We start from the raw sequence: 19,302 nt of genomic DNA, 5'->3' as shown, positions 1-19,302 counted from the left end.
ATGTCACTGCATTTTCGACAAGAATCTTCTTGGGTGGTTTGCTTTGTGGAGTCAGGCTAGCCTTCTTCCAAGCTCTCTTCTTTCAAATTCCTGAGAATGGCTGTTATCTCTACAAAGTGATTTTAATATGTTAGTTAGCATAAACAAAAGTTAGTTCCATGGTTGAGAAATGAAGACACCATGCCATGGAAGTCTACATCTCATAGGTTTTGAACCCAGCTTCTGAGAGCCTAAAATGCCAGCATTCATTACACTCCAGCTTCCTTAACCCTTTGTGGTTTCCGCTTGAGAAACTCAGTTTTCTGGTACTTCCTGCCCTCCCAGAATCTTTGAACTGCATCATGGGCACATTCTCTGCTCTCACCAGGGAGAAGGGAACACATCCTTTAGCATTCAACAATGATCTTCTTCCTCTCCCTTTGGAAGATTCCCAAAACTCTTATTATCCAGAGAGAGCATCGATTTGGATCTTGTTTGAGGGCTGTTGGTAATTCTCCAGGTCTTGATTTTTCTTACAACTGTATTCAGTTAGGATTAGGTTTGGCCATGAATAATGGAACCCTAATTAATGAAGATCTGCAAAGGACAAATATCTTACTTCTCTTTCATGTAAAAGATGCCCAGGGGCAGCTACCTAGACGTGCATAGGCAGAAAGTCATCAGAGACACAGGTGCTACCTGGCTATACTGCCAGTTTGAGCACAGGGATCCCACCTCACAATCTAAGATGGTCCCTGAAGCTTCATCTGTTACTTTGACACCGCTCTCTGCCAGGAGAAAGGGCTCAAAAGGGACCACATTCGTACTTTAAAGAGCAGTTCCGGAAGTATATGTGGCACTTCTACTTTTATCTCATTGACCATAAATTAGTCACATGAACACTACAAGCTGCAAGGGAGGCTGGAACAATGTAGTTTTGATTCCATTTTGCAGCCAGGGGCACAATGGAATGAGAGGGTTGTGGGGGAAGAGCACTAGGGTCTGACCCAAATCGAGTGTCCTGAAGAATTCTTCCCCTCTCACATGGTCTTGTTCTGTTTCTCTGGAAAGACTACAAGATTAAATCAGGAAGTACTATCTCAGGAAGGACACAAGATTAAGTTAGGAAATATATCTCAAGAAGGACAAAGAGGTGATGAGAAGGATAAATGATAACCTCAAGATATATTAGATGGTTTCGGTCATGTCTTAACACATCCATGCAGAATGTGTTAACCCATCAGAGTGATGTAAGAGGTGTGGTGGTTATGGGTTAATTAGAGAAATTTCCACAGATAAATTTTATCCAAAATCAAAGAGATGGGAAAGGTAGAATTCAGCAGGATGGTGAGGCAGGCTGTTTCAGGAACGAGCAGAATTACTCTTCAGCAAAACCGTGAAGGAAGGACATCCTCTTCAGGGCCCTTCTATTCTGACCTGCATATATTTCCCCTCCCTTTCAACACTATTCCCTTCCCACGAGCATGCAATGGTGTGTACATGTGTGTGCACACATGTGCACAACACACACACATGCTTATATTTTACTGAACCATAATTTAAGAGGAAAAAACAGGACTACTAAACTAATGAACTCTTATCTAAGACTTAATTCGCCACCATCCCAGGAGTATTGTGCAAATTAAATTAAAATTCCCAAGATTGAGTGTTACTTCAACTCCAATCAATAAATGCCTTAGAGACTACTTCTTAGGGTCTATTTCTTACAGGCCCTACAAGGGTGAAAAAGAATACATTTCTTCCCTCGAAGAGGTTATACTCTGGTAGAGAGCCATGTACTTTCTTTCCAAGAAAAACATGCAGAATGATCTCTTATTCAAGCTGTTATGAGGGCATTGGGGAAGCAGTTTAATCCACAGCTTGAGAGGAGGATGGTGATAAATGGGTAATACTTCGTAGGTGGAATTAGACCTGGTTAAGAGGAGGATGTGTCAGGTGGAAGGGCTGGCCTGAGAAGAGGATGGAGATGCATGACAGTGAGTAGCCTACATGATGGAAGGGACCAGGGCTGGCCTTGTGAGACTTGCAGCTGAACATGCACCTAGATGCTTTAACATGAAGGCACTTGGAAATTTAATAATAAAAGAAGTGAGTTAGATGAGAGAGTACTCGGATCAAGGCTATAGAATATCCAATATAGAAATGTCATCTGGAGCAGCACATAGACTGTGAAGAAAGCAGAAAAGAAAACAACAACAACAACAAAAAAAAGGTCTAGGCAAAGAAACTTGGAGACTAGCTCATGTCCAGATAAGAAGTAACAGAGACCAGAATGTACGGTTAGTGGGATTTGAGAAGACAGAATCTGGGAGTTCCTGCTGTGGCTCAGCAGTAATGAACCCGACTAGTATCCATGAGGACATGGGTTCAACCCCTGGCCTCGCTCAGTGGGTTAAGGATCTGACATTACCATGAGCTATGGTGTAGGTTGCAGATGCAGCTCAGATCCCATGTTGCTGTGGCTGAGGCATAGGCCAACAGCTGTAACTCCAATTTGACCCCTAGCCTGGGAACTTCCACATGCGACAGGTGTGGTCATAAAAAGAAAAAGAGAAAGAAAAAGAAGAAGAAGACAGAATCTCTCACTACTGGTGACATTTCACATGAAAATCAGGTGGGATATATGGGGGAGGGAACCTTGTTAGGCGCTTCTCAGGTGACACCATGTTTCCACATTTCCCAATAGTGTGTGTGACCTTTAAGCCCGAGTATAGAGAGGCAGAGGGAGAGGAAGGCATTGGAAACTTAATAAACCAAAAGGAAAGAACAGGAAATAGAATCATAGACTTTCAGAGGTAAAGGGGCCCTATAATAAGACTCATATTTTTTACACTAGAAGACACAGATTTGGGGACAGGACAGAGACATGGGACCTCTCCTCCCTGATATTAGTGTCTTAGCAGAAGAAATAGATATTAACCACTCAAAAGCACCCTATGCAAAGTCATAAGAGAAATGACAAACTGGAGGAAATATCTGCAACACATATCACAGGTAAATGATTAATATCAATAAGAAAAAGCACCAAGATAACAAGAAGGGAAAGATAAAGCACCCAAGAGAAAATGGACAGGAAATGTGGACAGTTTGTACACACAAAAACTACAAATGGTCCTTAAGCACATGGAAAGATACTCAACCTTACTCAAAATGAGAAAAATAAGCATTAACGCTGCCCTGAGTACCATTTCCTACCACCTAAATCAAATGTTGGGCAACACCACCCGTAAAGCAGTGGAGAAATGGACACTCGTGTTTTGCTGATAAAGGTGAGAAATGGTACAACCCACTGGAAGAGAAATAAGGTGGTTTCTAACAAAATGACTGATGCATTTATCCTTTGACCCAGCCATCCTATTCATGGGTATTTGCTCCACATACAACCTGCACTGGCATAAAATAACAGACAGAGAGAGAGAGGCACATGTGATTATTACTGCAGCGTAGTTTATCCTAGTAAAAGACCGAGAATAACTCAACCGCCAGCATAAGGAACTGGTTTCAGAAACAACGGAAGAGTTACATGGTGGAATTTCATGCAGTTGTAAAAAGGAGAGAGATTCATTATGTCTTGTTATAGAACAAGCTCCAGAGTACCTTGTTAGGGAGGAAAAGGCATGGTGTAGAACATGTATAACATATGTTGTTATCATTTGTGTTAAAAAGAGGAAAATCAAGATGTATACCTGTATTCATCCTTGAAAAAAAAAGAAATACTAGAAAGATAAATAAGAATCTAATAAAAAATGTTTGTAGGAGTTCCCGTCATGGCTTAGTGGTTAATGAATCCAACTAGGAACTATGAGGTTGCGGGTTTGATCCCTGGCCTCGCTCAGCGGGTTAAGGATCCGGCATTGCCTTGAGCTGTGGTGTAGGTCACAGACAGCTTGGATCCCACGTTGCTGTGGCTCTGGAGTAGGCCGGCAGCTACAGCTCTGATTAGACCCCAAGCCTGGGAACCTCCATATGCCACAGGAGCAGCCTTAGAAAAGGCAAAAAGACAAAAAAAAAAAAAAAAAAAAAGTTTGTAAAAGGAGAGGTTTTGGTATAAATGGGAACAGAATTCAAAGCTAGATAGCTTAGTGTATGTCTTTTTATTTCATTTTGATTTTCTATGTAAACATGTTTAAAATAGGAAAAAACACTATGAAATTTAATTACGCAATGGTAATTGTGTCAAACATTTAAATGAGATATTCATGGTACTATCACAGCTAGGAAAGACTTGGAATCATGGAGGTCAAGGAAGGCTTGGTGGAGGAAGTGGCTCTTGAGCTGAGATCTGAAGAATAAAAAGAAGTTAATGGGTTCGGAGAGCAGAGAAGAACATTATAATCAGATAGGGAAGTCTGTGCAAAAGCCCTGTGATGGGAAGGGGAAAGGCACTTATGGAGAACTTTAAAACGAGCAGGCAGAACAGCAAAGCAAGCTGGGAGATGAGGCTGAACCAATGAAGGCAGGCTAGAGACCACATGAGGCTTGTGGGCCATGCTGAGAAATGTTTTTTTAGTCTAAGAGAAATGAGATGCTATTGAAAGGTTTTAAGCAAGCAGACAAGAGGCGGTGCAGGGAAATCAGTGCTTTATTTAGGGGAATATTTATAGTCACTGGAGATTATAGAGGAAAAAGGTGTGGTGTGATCACTGTGCTTGTTCTTAGAAAGAACCATTGGTCCCACCCATTTCCCAAATTCACCTGTAAAACCACACATAATGCTTGCTAACAGCATTCCACGTGTTTCAATTATGATCCATCAGTTGCTATTTGCTAAAAACATTACATGAATTGCACAAAGGATAGAGTTGTTATAGCCTAATTTACATTGGAACTTATCTTCGTTTCTAGGCAACATCATTGCACTGGATAATGATGGCTCTGACCCTCCGAATCTTTCACAATCTGGTAAGTGAAATGAATGAGGGAACCAATTTCTGTGTGTTCAGGCCAGTATCTCAGACTATTAGATCCAGCCTGGGAATAAAACCCATTTTTAATGCACCATTTGATAAGAACACTTAACCTCAGTATGTGTTGTAATTAGAGAGATAATTAGAACTTCACCAGAACCTCTTAAGACTAGGAATATATTTGAAATTCACCTAGAATGAAAATTGCATTATCTAAGACCAATCCAAGGTATGTTTCCTTCCAACTCTACCTTGCTGCCCCCCTCCCCAACCCCAAAGCTTTTGCAGTCTGAGAAGTGTGAAAAGATAAGGATTTTACAGGTAGTGTATATCACAGGAGGCTAATGGGTTCAGTTGAAAATTGCTTTATAGTTATTTGAAAAGGGAAAAAAAACCGCTTAATTTTGAAAATGAGTTTCAAAGGCTGAGTATGAAGGAGAAGGAGTATGAGTCATGTAGGCAGAGAGGAAAAAAAAACCCACAAAAACCTACTTTTGTAGGAACCTACTCATAAAATGTTAATATATGCATAAGAAAATTGTGTTCCTTAATCTCTGAAGAAACACTTATCACTAAGAACCCTTTAATTCTTTTCCTGTGCTTGATTTATTAGCTTATGAAATTATGTTAATAACCTTCATGTTAATGGTTTGGGGGCTCAAATGACCTGATTTTAATAATGAAGTAATTTATGCAATAAATGCAATCAGCAGCTCTGAATCTCACTTAACACGGCAGTGTTGGTGATTAGCCAACGCTAAAACAAGTGACTGCCAGCGTGGGGGAAGGCATGTGCTTCTGCAGAGAAAAGGGATCTCACTGCTGGGTGATAGGCGCAGAGGTGGGGGCTCTGCAAGGCACGTGACCAGCACTGCAGCTCTTAGATGCAAAAGCTCTGGTAGAGGTTGTGCCTGAATCCAAACGTAACGTATGAACTGTAAGACGAGGCTGGTACTTCACTAGGGACAGAGTACGTCTACTGGGGAGGTGAATCCATGGACAAGGAACATTTTATACCCTTGGTTGGAGTGGAGTGATTTCCTGGGAGGAAACTGGAGAGCCCCTCAAAAAACACGGATGAAGGAACAGCCAGCTGTTTCCTTCCTGGAAGAGGATGTGGGGGGCGGCGCCCTCCCAGGAAATGAAGGGGACACCGAGAAGGAAGAGAGGGTTCCCAACTCCCGCTATCATGAAATCCACATCCTAGAATAACCTGGGTGCTAATATTACTCAACTTTGGCTTCTGAGAGTTTTATATTGAATTATCTTTCTTGCTACCCCCCTCGCCCCACTAAAGCTAAGGCAACTGTTTTACACCCTTACACACTCATCTAATACAAAAGCATATTTAACCAAGCTAGGCAGATAAGATTTTTTTTTCCTCCTTTCTTTTTTTCTGAGATACCCCAGCAAACAAGTTTCCATTTCCTTCTCTTACAGTCTACATATTTCTCTTAAGAACTGTTTCCCTCCCAACTGAAATCTACTAAACCGCTCTCCGATTTCCTTAAAATGAAGACGGGTGTGGCCATAGCCTCCTCCTGCTGACTCTGCAAAACCCCAACCAGGACTGAGGAGAGCAAGCAAGAGCCTGTGTTTCCAACAGGGTCCAGATACCACAGTTATGAATCTTCCAGCACCCTTGATCTTCACCCTGAACACTGACATTTCACACGATGTTCTTTTAAATGTTCAAAAACACGGCTGGGGTACTTGAAAGAATGTCATACCTCCCCCTAAGAAAGTGTGACATCAGATATGCTTTTGGCACAATGTTAAATGAAAACAAAAAAGCAAAATAATTAAATTCTAAACTGCGATGTAGCAAAGACAGCATTGGCTTGGAAATGAAATGCACCTTGTAAGAAGATTCGTCTTCAGTAGAATTTTTCCTTCTTTTTTTTTTTTTTTGGTCGTTTGTCCTTTTAGGGCCACACCTGCGGCACATAGAAGTTCCCAGGCTAGGGGTCCAGTTGGAGCTATTGCTGCCAGCCACAGCAACACCAGGTCCAAGCCATGTCGGCAACCCACACCAGAACTCACAGCAACGCCGGATCCTCAACCCACTGAGCGAGACCAGGGATCGAACCCGCAACCTCATGGTCCCTAGTCGGATTCATTTTCATGCACCATGGCAGGAACTCCCTCAGTAGAATTTTAATTCTTCATTTCAGTTGTAAATTGGCATTATATTGACTATATTGAAAATGAAGGTCATCCCAAGTTTTGTGTCACATATGAAATCTAACTCAAACTTGACTTTTTTCAGAACTGCATAAAGTGGATCATAATTTTACCATCCCAGAAAGCATGAAGTTAATGCATTTGACAGGCTTCTTGTGCCATCTGCAGTAAGGGGTACATATGCGTAATTCCTTAATTTAAAAAATTACAAGTGATAATAGTACCTTGCTTATTGAAGCACGTAAGTCCTCAAATTTCTCCTCACAGATGATCAAACCCAGCACCGTGTATGATTACTCAATACCAGCCCACATCAATCCCCACCACTGAAAATCAACTGCAAGTATTGTCCCGTTTCACAAATAAAAATATCTGCCAAGAAGATTTAGACAGACATTTCTCTATGGAAGCCATACAGATGGCCAAAAAAACACATAAAAAGATGCTCAGCATCACTTATTATTAGAGACATGCAAATCACTACTATGAGGTACCACATTACACGAGCCAGAATGGCCATCATCAAAAGGTCTACAAACAATAAATACTGGAGAGGGTGTGGAGAATAGGGAACCCTCTTACACTGTTGGTGGGAAATTGGCGAAACCACTATGGAAAACTGTATGGAGATTGACAACCATTATGGAAAACTGTATGGACATTACTCAAAAAACTAAAAATAGAATTACCATATGATCCAACAAGCCCACTACTGGGCATATATCCAGAGAAAACCAAGACTTGAAAAGACACATGTAATTCATTGTTCACTGCAGCACTATTTGCAATAGCCAAGACATGGAAACAACCTAAATGTCCATCAACAGAGGAGTGGATCAAGAAGACGTGGTATATATACACAATGGAATATTACTCATCCATTAAAAGGAACGAAATACCAGCATTTTTAGCAGCATGGATGGACCTAGAAATTATGCTAAGTGAAGTCAGTCAGACAATGAGACACCAGCATCAAATGCTTTCACTGAATGTGGAATCTGAAAAAAGGACACAATGAACTTCTTTGCAGAACAGATGCTGACTCACAGACTTTGAAAAACTTATGGTTTCCAAAGGAGACAGTTTTCGGGGTGGGAGGATACACTGGGGGTGTGGGATGGAAATCCTATAAAATTGGATTGTGATGATCATTGTACAACTGTAAATGTAATAAATTCATTTAATAACAAGAAGATATGGTACATACATAAAATGGATTATTACTCAGCCATAAAAAAAGAATGAAATAATGTTACTTGCGACAACATGGATGGACCTAGAAATTATCCTACTAAGTGAAGTTAGTCAGATAGTGAGAGATAAACATCAAAAGGTATCACCTACGTGTGGAATTTAACAAAAGGATCAAATGAACTTATTTGCAGAACAGCAACAGACTCACAGACTTTGAAAAACTTATGGTTACAAAGGGGCGAGGTGGTAGGGAGAGAGCGGTGGACTGGGGGTTTGGGATGGAAGTATTCTAGAATTAGGTTATGATGATGGTTGTACAACTATAAATATAATACAATTCACTGAAAAAAAACTATCTGCCAAGAGAACTTGTACCTCCTTTGCCCATGTCCTCAAGCACATAACCTGGAAACTTGGTCCACTGCAGTAATCACTATATAGTCGTGTTTTTATCCCTCGGGATTCTCATCAAATATGGGTTTAACTTACAATATCAAAAATATTAATCAATGAAACTGCAAGGACACGGGCTTTTTGCAAAAGAGTAACTCTGAAAGTTCTTTCAGCCTAAAATCCCTCTGAATGTAAAATGTTGAAGAATGCTGTTTTCCTGTAGCCAGAAAACACTGCAAAAAGAAAGAAACCATACTCTTTCCCAATGCCAATGTAGAAAGCAGAGATCTAAGCAAAGCCTTCCTTTGACTCTAAGCAATGGCAGCCACGATGTGTGGTTTCGATGGAATCCCATCCTGTTGAGTGTCGGTAGAATTCCATGGCTTTTCATATTTTTTTCTAAACCCTTACCACTCTCTTCCTTTAAGTGTATTTCCCCTCACCAGCTTGAGCTCTCAAACTCATAAAGGCACTTTCTTCCCCTCTGGTGGAAAATATTGTACCTTGCAAAGCAGGAAGAAAAAAGCAATGGGTGTAATCGTCATGCCTGGGCTTCTCCTTGCATCCCTTTTCTGAGTTCCTGATTCTGTACAACCCTCCCCTTCGTGATGAAGGCTCATCCCTCCTCCTTCCAACCTCTTCTCTGTTTTGCTCTACATGGACTTTCCACCCTCCAAGGAATGTTAGCCAGATTATAGCTACTTCAACCATCTGGAAAGGCTGTTTAAAATTATCCTTTGAGTGGTAAAACAACAACAACAGCAGTAACAAAAACCATGCTATTTCTAACCCCAGGGTGTCAAGATAGCATCAGGTTAAGAGAAAATGGGCTTCCTATTGCTCTGAGCTGCAGTGACCGACATTCTTTTCTCCTAAGAGTAGCTCTGCCCCTTGTGACTCAGGCGTTTCTCACACCTCCTGAGTCCCTGGTTCCAAACAGATTCTTTCTTCTCAGCTCTGGATTAAGGCATTTCTTTTATCACTCACAGCCACTGTACAATTTATACCAGCCACTGTGTCAAAGGAAATAAAATTAGTTAAGAAGAGAAAAATCAGTTCTTTAAATTTTAGCTCCATATTTTTAAAGAAGGGAACCATCCAACTGGATTCCGTTTGGGCCAAGAGGGTCATATAAGACCCTCTGAACACAGGCTTCTCCTGCTTTCTCTGCACTTTCCTGTACTCTCCTTGGCAGTGCAGAAATTCTGACTTGTTTTGTACTTAAACTGACTTAAAATGAGTGGGCAACAAAAAAGAGACTTCCTCTTGCTAACAAAACTATTTCTGGGACAAATGAATATATTTTTACACCCATGGCCAGAAATAGAGTATTTTTTAAATTCCACTGTCTTTAAATAACCCAGAACCACAATATTGTGGTTGAAAGCGTGGACTCTGGAGCCGGAAGAACTTGGATATGCGTCCTGCCTCTTTTGTAATAGCTGTGACCAGGGGCAGTGACCTGACTCATCTGTGGCTTGCTCTTCTCATCTTTAAAATGGGGATACTAATCACACATTCCATTTAAAAAATGTTTTTTTATTTTAAAATCTAATTTTTATTTTTGTCTTTTTATGCTTGCGTCTGTGGCATATTGAAGTTCCCAGGCTAGAGATCAAATCAGAGCTGCAGCTGCGGGCCAACACTATAGCCACAGCAACACCAGATCTGAGGGGTACCTGCAACTTACACCTCAGCTTTCGGCAATGCTGATCCTTAACCCACTGAGCAAGGCCAGGGATTGAACTCATATCCCCACGGACACTATGTCAGGTTCTTAACCCACTGAGCCACAATGGGAACTCCATACCTCCCACTTGTGATTGGAGTGAAGACTATTTGAATTTATGCATAGAAAGCACTTATGCATAAACTGTGTCTGGCATAAGAGCAGTTGCTCTATAACTGTTCTTTATTACCCATGCAATAATGATGCCTCACACCCAGTCCCATTAATAAGAATCCCATTCACCCACTGTGACTCTAGGACAGATTCTGGGAATCTCCCAGGAGGATCAGGAACAAAGAAAATGTGTTGCCTCTCACATCTTCTCTAAAATACTTTCCTCTTTGCAACTCAATAATTCTTTTGATTCAGCACAATCTTGGAAAGATACTTATCAAGATAATAGTTCAAGGGAGTATGTGTTTTAAATATGATAATTGGAGTTAGCCAGATAAGCATTTGACTTACAATGTTTAGTACTCTCTTTTTTTTTTTTTTTTTAATTTTATTTTCCCACTGTACAGCAAGGGGGTCAGGTTATCCTTACATGTATACATTACAATTACAGTTTTTCTTAGTACTCTTAATGACTTTGGTTTAAGCCCTATATAATCGAAAACCATCAGAGCCACTAGCTCTGTCAGCTTCTGCACAGAAACAAAAAGTCATCAGAGGCCAAAGGAAGTTAAGATAGTTGCCTTTTCCCTGCAAGAATTTCTCATCTCACATATAAAATACAGACTGCTGTCACTGCATCAAGCTTTAAGGGAAATTAAAATATGGCTTGTGGAAGGAATTAAAAATTATTCATCCAAAGCAGTTTCGCAATGTTCTGTGTGGAGGGGAAAGAGCCATTGTTTCTCCTACTTCTACCCCATCAAAATTATCCTCCAATCTGACACTTCTTAATCTGAGTTTATTTTCCAGGTCATTAATTTGATTTCTCAATGTTCTGCAGCCTTTAAATGTCTCAGTTAAAACAGCATCATCATCATCAATCATCATTTTCACTTCTTCCTTAAATTTGTTCTTTTCTCCTGCCATCTTGGTTTGTTTAGTTTTTTTTTTTTTTTTTTTTTTAATCATTGCTTTTAAAGAGTCCCTGAGTTTTCTTTGCATCTACCCAAGCTAATGCAACTTAACAAGTCTATTGTGAGTCTCCCAGAGGAGACAAATGGAATAGTAAGCAGGCCTATATCCTGGATTGTGGAAGCCAAAAGAATAGCAACATGGAAACATATGTTTATCCCTGTAGTGTTTTTCCTGAAAAACAACAAACTCGGCTACCAAACAAATAGATCACATTACAAATGAGAGGCAGAAGATCTACCATGCCATCAACAGATAGCTGCCCTCCAACCCAGCTTCTCTCCTACCTGTCTGCAGGGTTATAGAGCTGAACCAGGGGGATGTTTTGCCATTGAACATGATCTGTTCTGGTTATCCATACAGAGGGTTTCTCTTTACATCTATTTTAGGCAAATCAGATCTCTCAGAATACCAAAAATTCTAGGTGAACTAGGATTTAAATTCAAAAGAAAAAAAAAAGGGAAATTACAGGAATTTAACCTATCTGAAACAAAAATTAAATTATTCAAGTGGATGTACTTAAATCCTAATATTGCAACTTAATAGTTTCATTGCCCAGAGTTAGAAGTTGAGAGTGTATGTTCACATTTGTTTAATACATTTTGGTACATGTAAAACTTTGGCCCCTTAGCTAAGAATAGGTTAATAGGGTTTTCTTTAGAATATTATCAACTCTGAAATTCTCCATTATTCTTACTGTCTGGTGTTAGGGCAGCCCTGTGTATATGACGCTCCACTAGAGGTTGGTGACGGCTCCTCAAAGACCATTCCAAAGCATCTCCGTGGCTTTCCCAAACAGAACAGCTGCTTTCCTCTGCAATGTGTCCTGATGTTTGATCGCCATTCTCCAGCCATTCAATAGCTCCCTTCCACATAGACCCTTTCATAAGCATTGCCATCACATGTTTAGGCGTTTGGAGCTTAGGCTGATGAGGTGTATATGAAGGATTTGGGTAAAGACAGAAAGGTGAATTAAGTTACAAAATGTCTTTGCAAGATTTTTGTTTGTTTAATCTACAATGCACTTGTTTAAAACAAACAAACAAACAAAAACAAACAACCCAGAAATCTTTAGGTGGCTAGATTTCCAAGCCTACCTCTAAAGATGTGGTTAAATGTGAAGGCAGTTGAACTGGAGTGTATAAGTCATTTCCCATTGTTCCTTTAGAAAAAACAATGAACTAGTCCTCCCTGGAATACTGGAAGCAGGGTGAGAACTCTGTCGTTTCTACAGTCCCAGTCTTCAGAAATTAATTTCCTTAGTTTCTTTCCTCTTTTTCTCCTCAGGGACAAATGAACTTCTCTGCCCTTTTCCTTGTTTTCCTTCTTTTTTAGGAAACGAGAGTGTGATTTCTTTTTTTGTTTTATGCCTCCCCAAACAGCAATAGGACCCTCGGGGGGCCTGCCCAGCAGCCAGGACAGTGAATCCAGGGCTGGGCAGTGACAACAGGGTCAATCTTCCCACAACCTGTTCCTGAGCAGGGACTGTCGCACGTCAGCTCTGCCCTCCTTGGGGACCACTGGTAGTAAAGAACAGCCATGGCAAAACCATGGGACAGTGGTTATCAGGGCTTTGGGGAGAGAAATGACTAGACAGAGTACAGAGGATTTTCCAGAGCAGCGAAAATACTCTGTTATGATACTCTGTGGATGCATGTCACTTTATGTTTATTCAAACCCATAGACTGCATAACACCCAGGGTGAACCCTAGTGTAAACTATGGACTCTGGGTGATGATGATGTATCAATGTAGGTCTATTGAATGTAACAAATGCTCCACTCTGGTGGGGGAAGTTGATAATGGGGGAGACTGTGCATGTGAGGGGGCAGGAAATATATGGAAAAATCTCTGTACCTTTCTCTCAGTTTTGCTGTGAACTTTAAACTGCTTAAAAAAAAAAAATCCTAAAATGTTAATTTTTGAAGAGAGGAAAAAAGGGGGGTGGGGTGGGAGAAATACCATAGAGTGATTCTGGAAAAAAAGAAAAAAAAAAAGAAAAAAAAGCCACCAACAATAGCTTACCACTTACAAAGCATACCATCACCCACCACTACATTTCATGCTCAGAGTAACCTTGCAGGGTAGGTGTGATTTTTACCCCATTTTACAGAGAAGCTCAGAGAAGCTCACTTGGTTCATAAATGGCAGAGGTAGGATTTGAAATTCTTTTCACTTCACAGTATCAACTCAGTCTTTAATGTGCAGTTGTCATACATTATACCACAATAAAGCTGAATGTAATTGTCTTAGAAGCACAAGTAGAGAAATGCAGTATAAACTTCTTTCAACTATTAACTGATGGAGTTCCGTCGTAGCGCAGCAGAAATGAATCTGACTAGGAACCATGAGGTTGTGGGTTCAATCCCTGGCCTCACTCAGTGGGTTAAGGATCTGGCATTGCCGTGAGCTGTGGTGTAGGTAGCAGATGTGGCTCGGACCTGGTGTTGCTGTGGTTCTGGTGTTGGACGGCAGCAATGGCTCTGATTAGACCCCTAGCATGGGAACCTCCATACACCACAGGTGCAGCCCTAAAAAGACAAAATATAAAAAAAAAAACCCAAAAAACAAACAAAAAAAAACTGTTAAATGACTTGCGTTTATATGCTGAAGTAAGATAACGTGACTGAAACTTAAGTATTTTCCCTTTTTTTATTTAAGCACCCTATGTTTTAAAGCTTCTTATTCTGTTTTGTTAATTTAAATGTTAAGGGCTTTAAAAAGGGTGTATGAAGTAAGAATTTATTTCAGAAATCTAAGAATGGGTATTAGGAATTTTATCAACATAATTTATTCCATTAGTAAATTAAGGGGAAGAGATGGGATTATAACAATATACGATAAGAGAGTAGTTGATATAATTCTGTAAGCATTCATGGCAAAACCTCTAAGTCAAATAAAAATAGAAGGAAAATTTTAAACAAGATAAAATATTTATTGGAAATAACCAATACTGAAATACTAAAGAAATTTCTATTAAAATCATATTACCATTATTATTCAGAATGTGTTTTTTTTTTTTTTTTTTTTGTCTTTTCTAGAGCCGCTCCCATGGCATATGGAGGTTCCCAGGCTAGGGGTCGAATCGGAGCTGTAGCCACCAGCTTACACCAGAGCCACAGCAATGCAGGATCCGAGCCATGTCTGCAACCTATACTACAGCTCACGGCAATGCTGGATCCTTAACCCACTGAACAAGGCCAGGGATCAAACCTGCAACCTCATGGTTCCTAGTCGGATTCGTTAACCACTGAGCCACAATGGGAACTCCCCAGAATGTGTTGTGAAGGCAGCTAGAATTTTTTGGAGGCATGGCCAGAGAAAGGGGGAGTTATATAGAGCTGGGGCCCAAGAAAACTAGGTGCAGATTCCCTCAGAGCCTGGACCAAAAACTAAGAAGTACATGTACAGAGCCTGACTCTTTGAATTCTGCTGCTTGGAGGCTGAGAGCTGAACAGAGATATCAGAGGTCAAAAGAGTTTGTAAACATTGGGATTGCAGCCCAGCTGGGGTGGACAATCCTCACTGAAAACAAAACATAAGCATTACATTGAGACCCTAGAAAGGCCCTGTCTTCATATGCTTTGTGTCCTAGAGTAAAGGGCTTTCCCTAAGACTTAGGACAAAAATACTAAGAGACCATTCTGAGAAACCCTAAAACAAAATCTGACTACATCAAGACCTACCAAATACATAACTGCTCCTAAAACAAAAATCATCACCCTTTAAAGGGAGACAACATAATCAATTTTCCCTATAATGTATCATCCACAATGTCTAGCATGCAATAAAAAATTACTAAACCTTCAAAGAATCAAGGGAAAAAAATGGAAACAGACCTTGACATGACCCAGATGTTATGATTAGCATCGAAAGATTTCAAAATATGCATAGGGATATGAAATAAAGCATGAATAATATGATGTATGAGATAACGAATCTTAGTCAATACATAAAAATGATTTTAAGAAAGAGCCATTGTAAATACTAAGCTGAGAAATACAAAATCTGAAATAAAAGGTCCCCTGGGTAAGCTTAACAGCAAATTGAACACTATAGAAGAAAGCATCAATGACTTTGAAAATAGCTTAAGAGAAATTTTCACAAATTGCTTACTGTGAAGAAAATTTTTGAAATAAAAAATAAACAAAGCCTTACTGACTTGTGGGGAATATAAAGTGTTCTAGCATAGTGAAAAATGGAGATGTAGGAAAGAGAGAATGGGGGGAAAATTGAAGCAATAGTAGCTGAGAATTTTCCAAAATTGATGAGGGGTATTAATGATCAAGAAAATCATACCTGGCCATATCATAGTCAAAATACTAAAAATCAAAGATAAATCATAAAGCATTCAGAGGAAAAGAAAGATACATTGTGTATCAGGGCACAAAGATAAGAATTACAAATAACTACTACCATGAAAAACAGTGGTGGTTGGAAAACAATCAAATGAGATGTAAAAATCACAGAGAGAAAACTGTCAGCCTAGGCTTCTACAGCCAGTGAAAATATCCTTCAATAAGAGAGGTTTAAATAAATTTCTGGATAAAAGAAAGCTAAGAGAATTCAAACCCAGCAGATTCTCACTCCAAGAAATGCGAAAGGAAGTTCTTCAGACTGCAGAAAAGTGATAACAGATGGAAATTCAGTTAGTTACACAGAGAGAAATCAATACCACCAGCCTTGGTAAATATGTGGTTGATTTCTTTAATACAAATTGCCCATTTAAATAACTATAATAACATAGTTTTATAAAATTTATAACATACACAGAAGCAAAATATATGACAATTCATAACGAATGGGTATATGACTTAGCTCTTCCAAAAAAACAAAACAAAACCAAAAAACCAAAAACCAAAACAAAAAAAGAGGGGCTTGAATCCAAAATACATAAAATCTACTATAAATGAGTATTTTTAATGAAAAACTTATTTCCAACTGGGCAAAATACTTAAATAGACACTTTACCGAAGTAGATTGAAACGATTTTTTTTAAGAAACATATAAAAGGGTGCTCAGTTTTCCTAGTCAACAAGGAAATGCAAATTAAAACCATAATGAGAAGCCACTTGTTCCACTAAAAAATGTTACAGACTAACAACCATCAAATGTTGGCAAGAATGTGTAGCAAGTGGCACTCTCACACCATTGCTGGGTATATAAAATGGTACAACTCCCATGGAAAAAAGTTTTTTGGCTTCTTATAAAGTTAAAAATGTACCTCCCTATGACTCAGCAATTTCATTCTATGTATTTAACTCAAGTAAACAAAAACACATATCCACAAAAAGACACACACAAGGATGTTCATTGTGAGACTTATTCATAATAATCCCAAACTTAAACCTAAAGTCCATCAGCAAGAGAAAGGATAAAGAAATTGTGGTGTGTTCATACAATTGAATACTACTAAGCAACTCAGAAAGACTGCTGAAACATGCAACGACATGGGTAAACCTTAAGCCCATTTTGTCATGCTAAAGAAGTCAGACGCAAAAGAGTATATACCATATGATTTCATTTAAATGACATTTTAAGAACAGACAAGAATAATCTATTGTGATAGAACAGGATTTGCTTCTTGAGGGGGACTGACTGCAACAAGGCAGGAGCAAAGAGAGTGATGAAAATATACCTCTTTATTGGGATGTCATTTACACAGGTATGTAGGTCTGTCAAAAGTCACTGGACTCACACTTATTAACTGTACAGTTTACTCTCTGTAAATTTTGCCAAATTAAAAGTAACACTCGAGAAAACCACAACAAATTAGTGAATTCAAAATCTGGTAGAAATGTATTCTGAGTATCACATACAAAATGTCAAATAAATATTGCAACCGTAGCAAAATATCACGTTAAGTCAGGAAGCTGGGTATATGGGGTATCAGAAATACCAGCTTCTGTATTTTTCTGCATGTATAAAATATTTCAAAGTAATTCAAATAAATAAAATATGACAAAGTTAAAATGTGTCTCCAATCTTTGCTGTCTCCTTACAGGGAGACTTGGGTCAGAGATCAGCAAATAAGGTCATTGTTTGCAAAGACCTCATAAAGGAGAAATGCAAGCTTATTGACCCATGGTTTCTTATTTTAGAGTAATTATTCTGTTGCCACTTCACAGTATAGAATACCACCTTTGTCTCAAACCAAGATGTTAATTTCCTAATTTGTTAGGTTGATCACAGTTATAAATCCTATGAATCAATATTTCATCAGATGAGTGGGAGCACAATTTCTGCGCTGGCTTTTGTTCTCATGTTTTCCTTTGAAATTTGGGCATCTGACTGTTTCACTCAACTGAAAAACCATAGCCAAGCTCTCTAGGCGATTTAAATGCAAAGAGCTTTCTAAATGAATTGATCCTATTGTTTACAAGATCATTCAATTGTCCTCATGAAACTTCACTCAGTAGGACCTACTAGAGGGCCCAGATTCTTTAAAAATTTCATTTTCATACATTTCTCACACGGAGGTGACATTTTAAAAAATCAGCTTTATAATTAGTGTTCTTACTTTACTTCTACACCAATTAGTGTTCACTGAGCTCTCAGAGGGTGGGTGGTAAATCATTTAGTAATATCTGATTCCTTCAACAATTTTGAGTGCTTTATATTAAACACAGACTCTGTTCTAGGAGGGTGGTGAATACTCAGCTATAAACAATACAGCCCCGGTTCTCCAGGACTTTCCAATTAGAAAAAGACATGACATTCACACAAATAACTATGATGCCCGAATATGAAAAATGCCTGAGGAGATGTAAGGAAAGGGTTTTTGGAATTCAAAGAAAGGAAAACTTTCTGGAAGCTGGGAGGTGAGAGTGGGTTATCAGGAAAAGGTCTTAGTGATAACGATGTTTTAGAAAGGTTTTTAATGGCTAGGGTTTCAGTAGCTGGGCAGCGGGAGGGAGGTCGGGAGGTATTTATAGAGAAGCATAGATGCGTGTGGCTGGGGACTCTGAAGTAGTAAAGATCCGGATTTGAATTAGGTTGAAACAGAAAATAAAAATGAGAACAAGATCGTGTACAATGCTTTGGGATGCAAGGAGCTGAAAGGCTGATTTAAAATGAAAAATGACATCACAGGATCCCCAGAGGCAGGACAGACTTAAGAGTTATTCGCTTGAGCAACTTGGGGATGCCATTAAGGTCCCAGGTTCTTTCGCTGTGTTCTTCCAACGTTGGGGTCGGCTTACTTCCAGGAGACCCAGCCAAACATGCATCATCCCAAAGCAGACTTTGCTTCTCCCTAAGACTCTCTCAGGAACGAGGAAACTTCCAGAGGCCTCTGACACTTTTCTCATATTTCATTGGCCAGAACTGTGTTATTAGCACATTCCTAAGCCAATCATTGGCAAGGGGGTTGGACTACTCTTAGACCAATCAGAGCCTCCCTTCCCACCCCTCCCTACCCCTAGACCATTTCCAAGTGGTGGATCAAAGAAGATCTGAGAAAAATAAGGGTTATCTTAGGATAAAGGAAGGAAGGCAGAGAGATGGATGCTGGGTGGAGACCAGTAACATACACTATGGGGACCAACAGCTATATATTTAGTTTAGCACATGTGGATCTGAATAATGAAGATCTTTTAGAAGGGCCAGGCGAGGTTGCTGGACTCTATTCCACGGACATGAAGAGACTTAGAGGATTTTGAACAGGGAAATGATAAAATCAGAATATGATATTTAGACTTAGAACAGCTTGTGAAAATGGAGAAAATGCACATGTACCTGAAAGTAGTATGACCACTTGTCAAAAAATAAAATAAAATAAAAAGTTGAATTTTCACTAGCTTCACTTATT

General features: G+C 39.4%; 2 protein-coding genes across 8 annotated transcripts in view; one reads left to right on the top strand and one right to left on the bottom strand.

Annotated features, from left to right (window-relative positions):
- The window catches only part of LOC146401220 (uncharacterized), a 159,387-nt gene extending 151,103 nt beyond the window's left edge, over positions 1-8,284 (top strand). For all 3 annotated transcript variants that reach the window (XM_084967560.1, XM_084967559.1, XM_084967557.1), the window contains 2 exons: positions 4,846-4,902; positions 6,348-8,284. In XM_084967560.1, the coding sequence (XP_084823686.1) occupies positions 4,846-4,902; positions 6,348-6,397 (107 nt within the window). In that variant the 3' untranslated portion in view covers positions 6,398-8,284. The remainder of the gene's footprint in view (positions 1-4,845; positions 4,903-6,347) is intronic.
- CDKAL1 (CDK5 regulatory subunit associated protein 1 like 1) overlaps positions 1-19,302 on the bottom strand; it is a 951,913-nt gene that overhangs the window by 124,139 nt on the left and 808,472 nt on the right. The gene's annotated exons all lie outside the window — the stretch shown is intronic.

Source organism: Sus scrofa, chromosome 7 (assembly GCF_054392235.1).
Source record: "Sus scrofa isolate SSC_HxYL_T2T_F1_AM1 chromosome 7, Sscrofa_HxYL_maternal_Yorkshire_Landrace_v2.0, whole genome shotgun sequence".
Taxonomy (NCBI): domain Eukaryota; kingdom Metazoa; phylum Chordata; class Mammalia; order Artiodactyla; family Suidae; genus Sus; species Sus scrofa.
The sequence above is the reverse complement of the archived record's forward strand: the minus strand, read 5'-3'. Positions and strand labels throughout refer to the sequence as shown.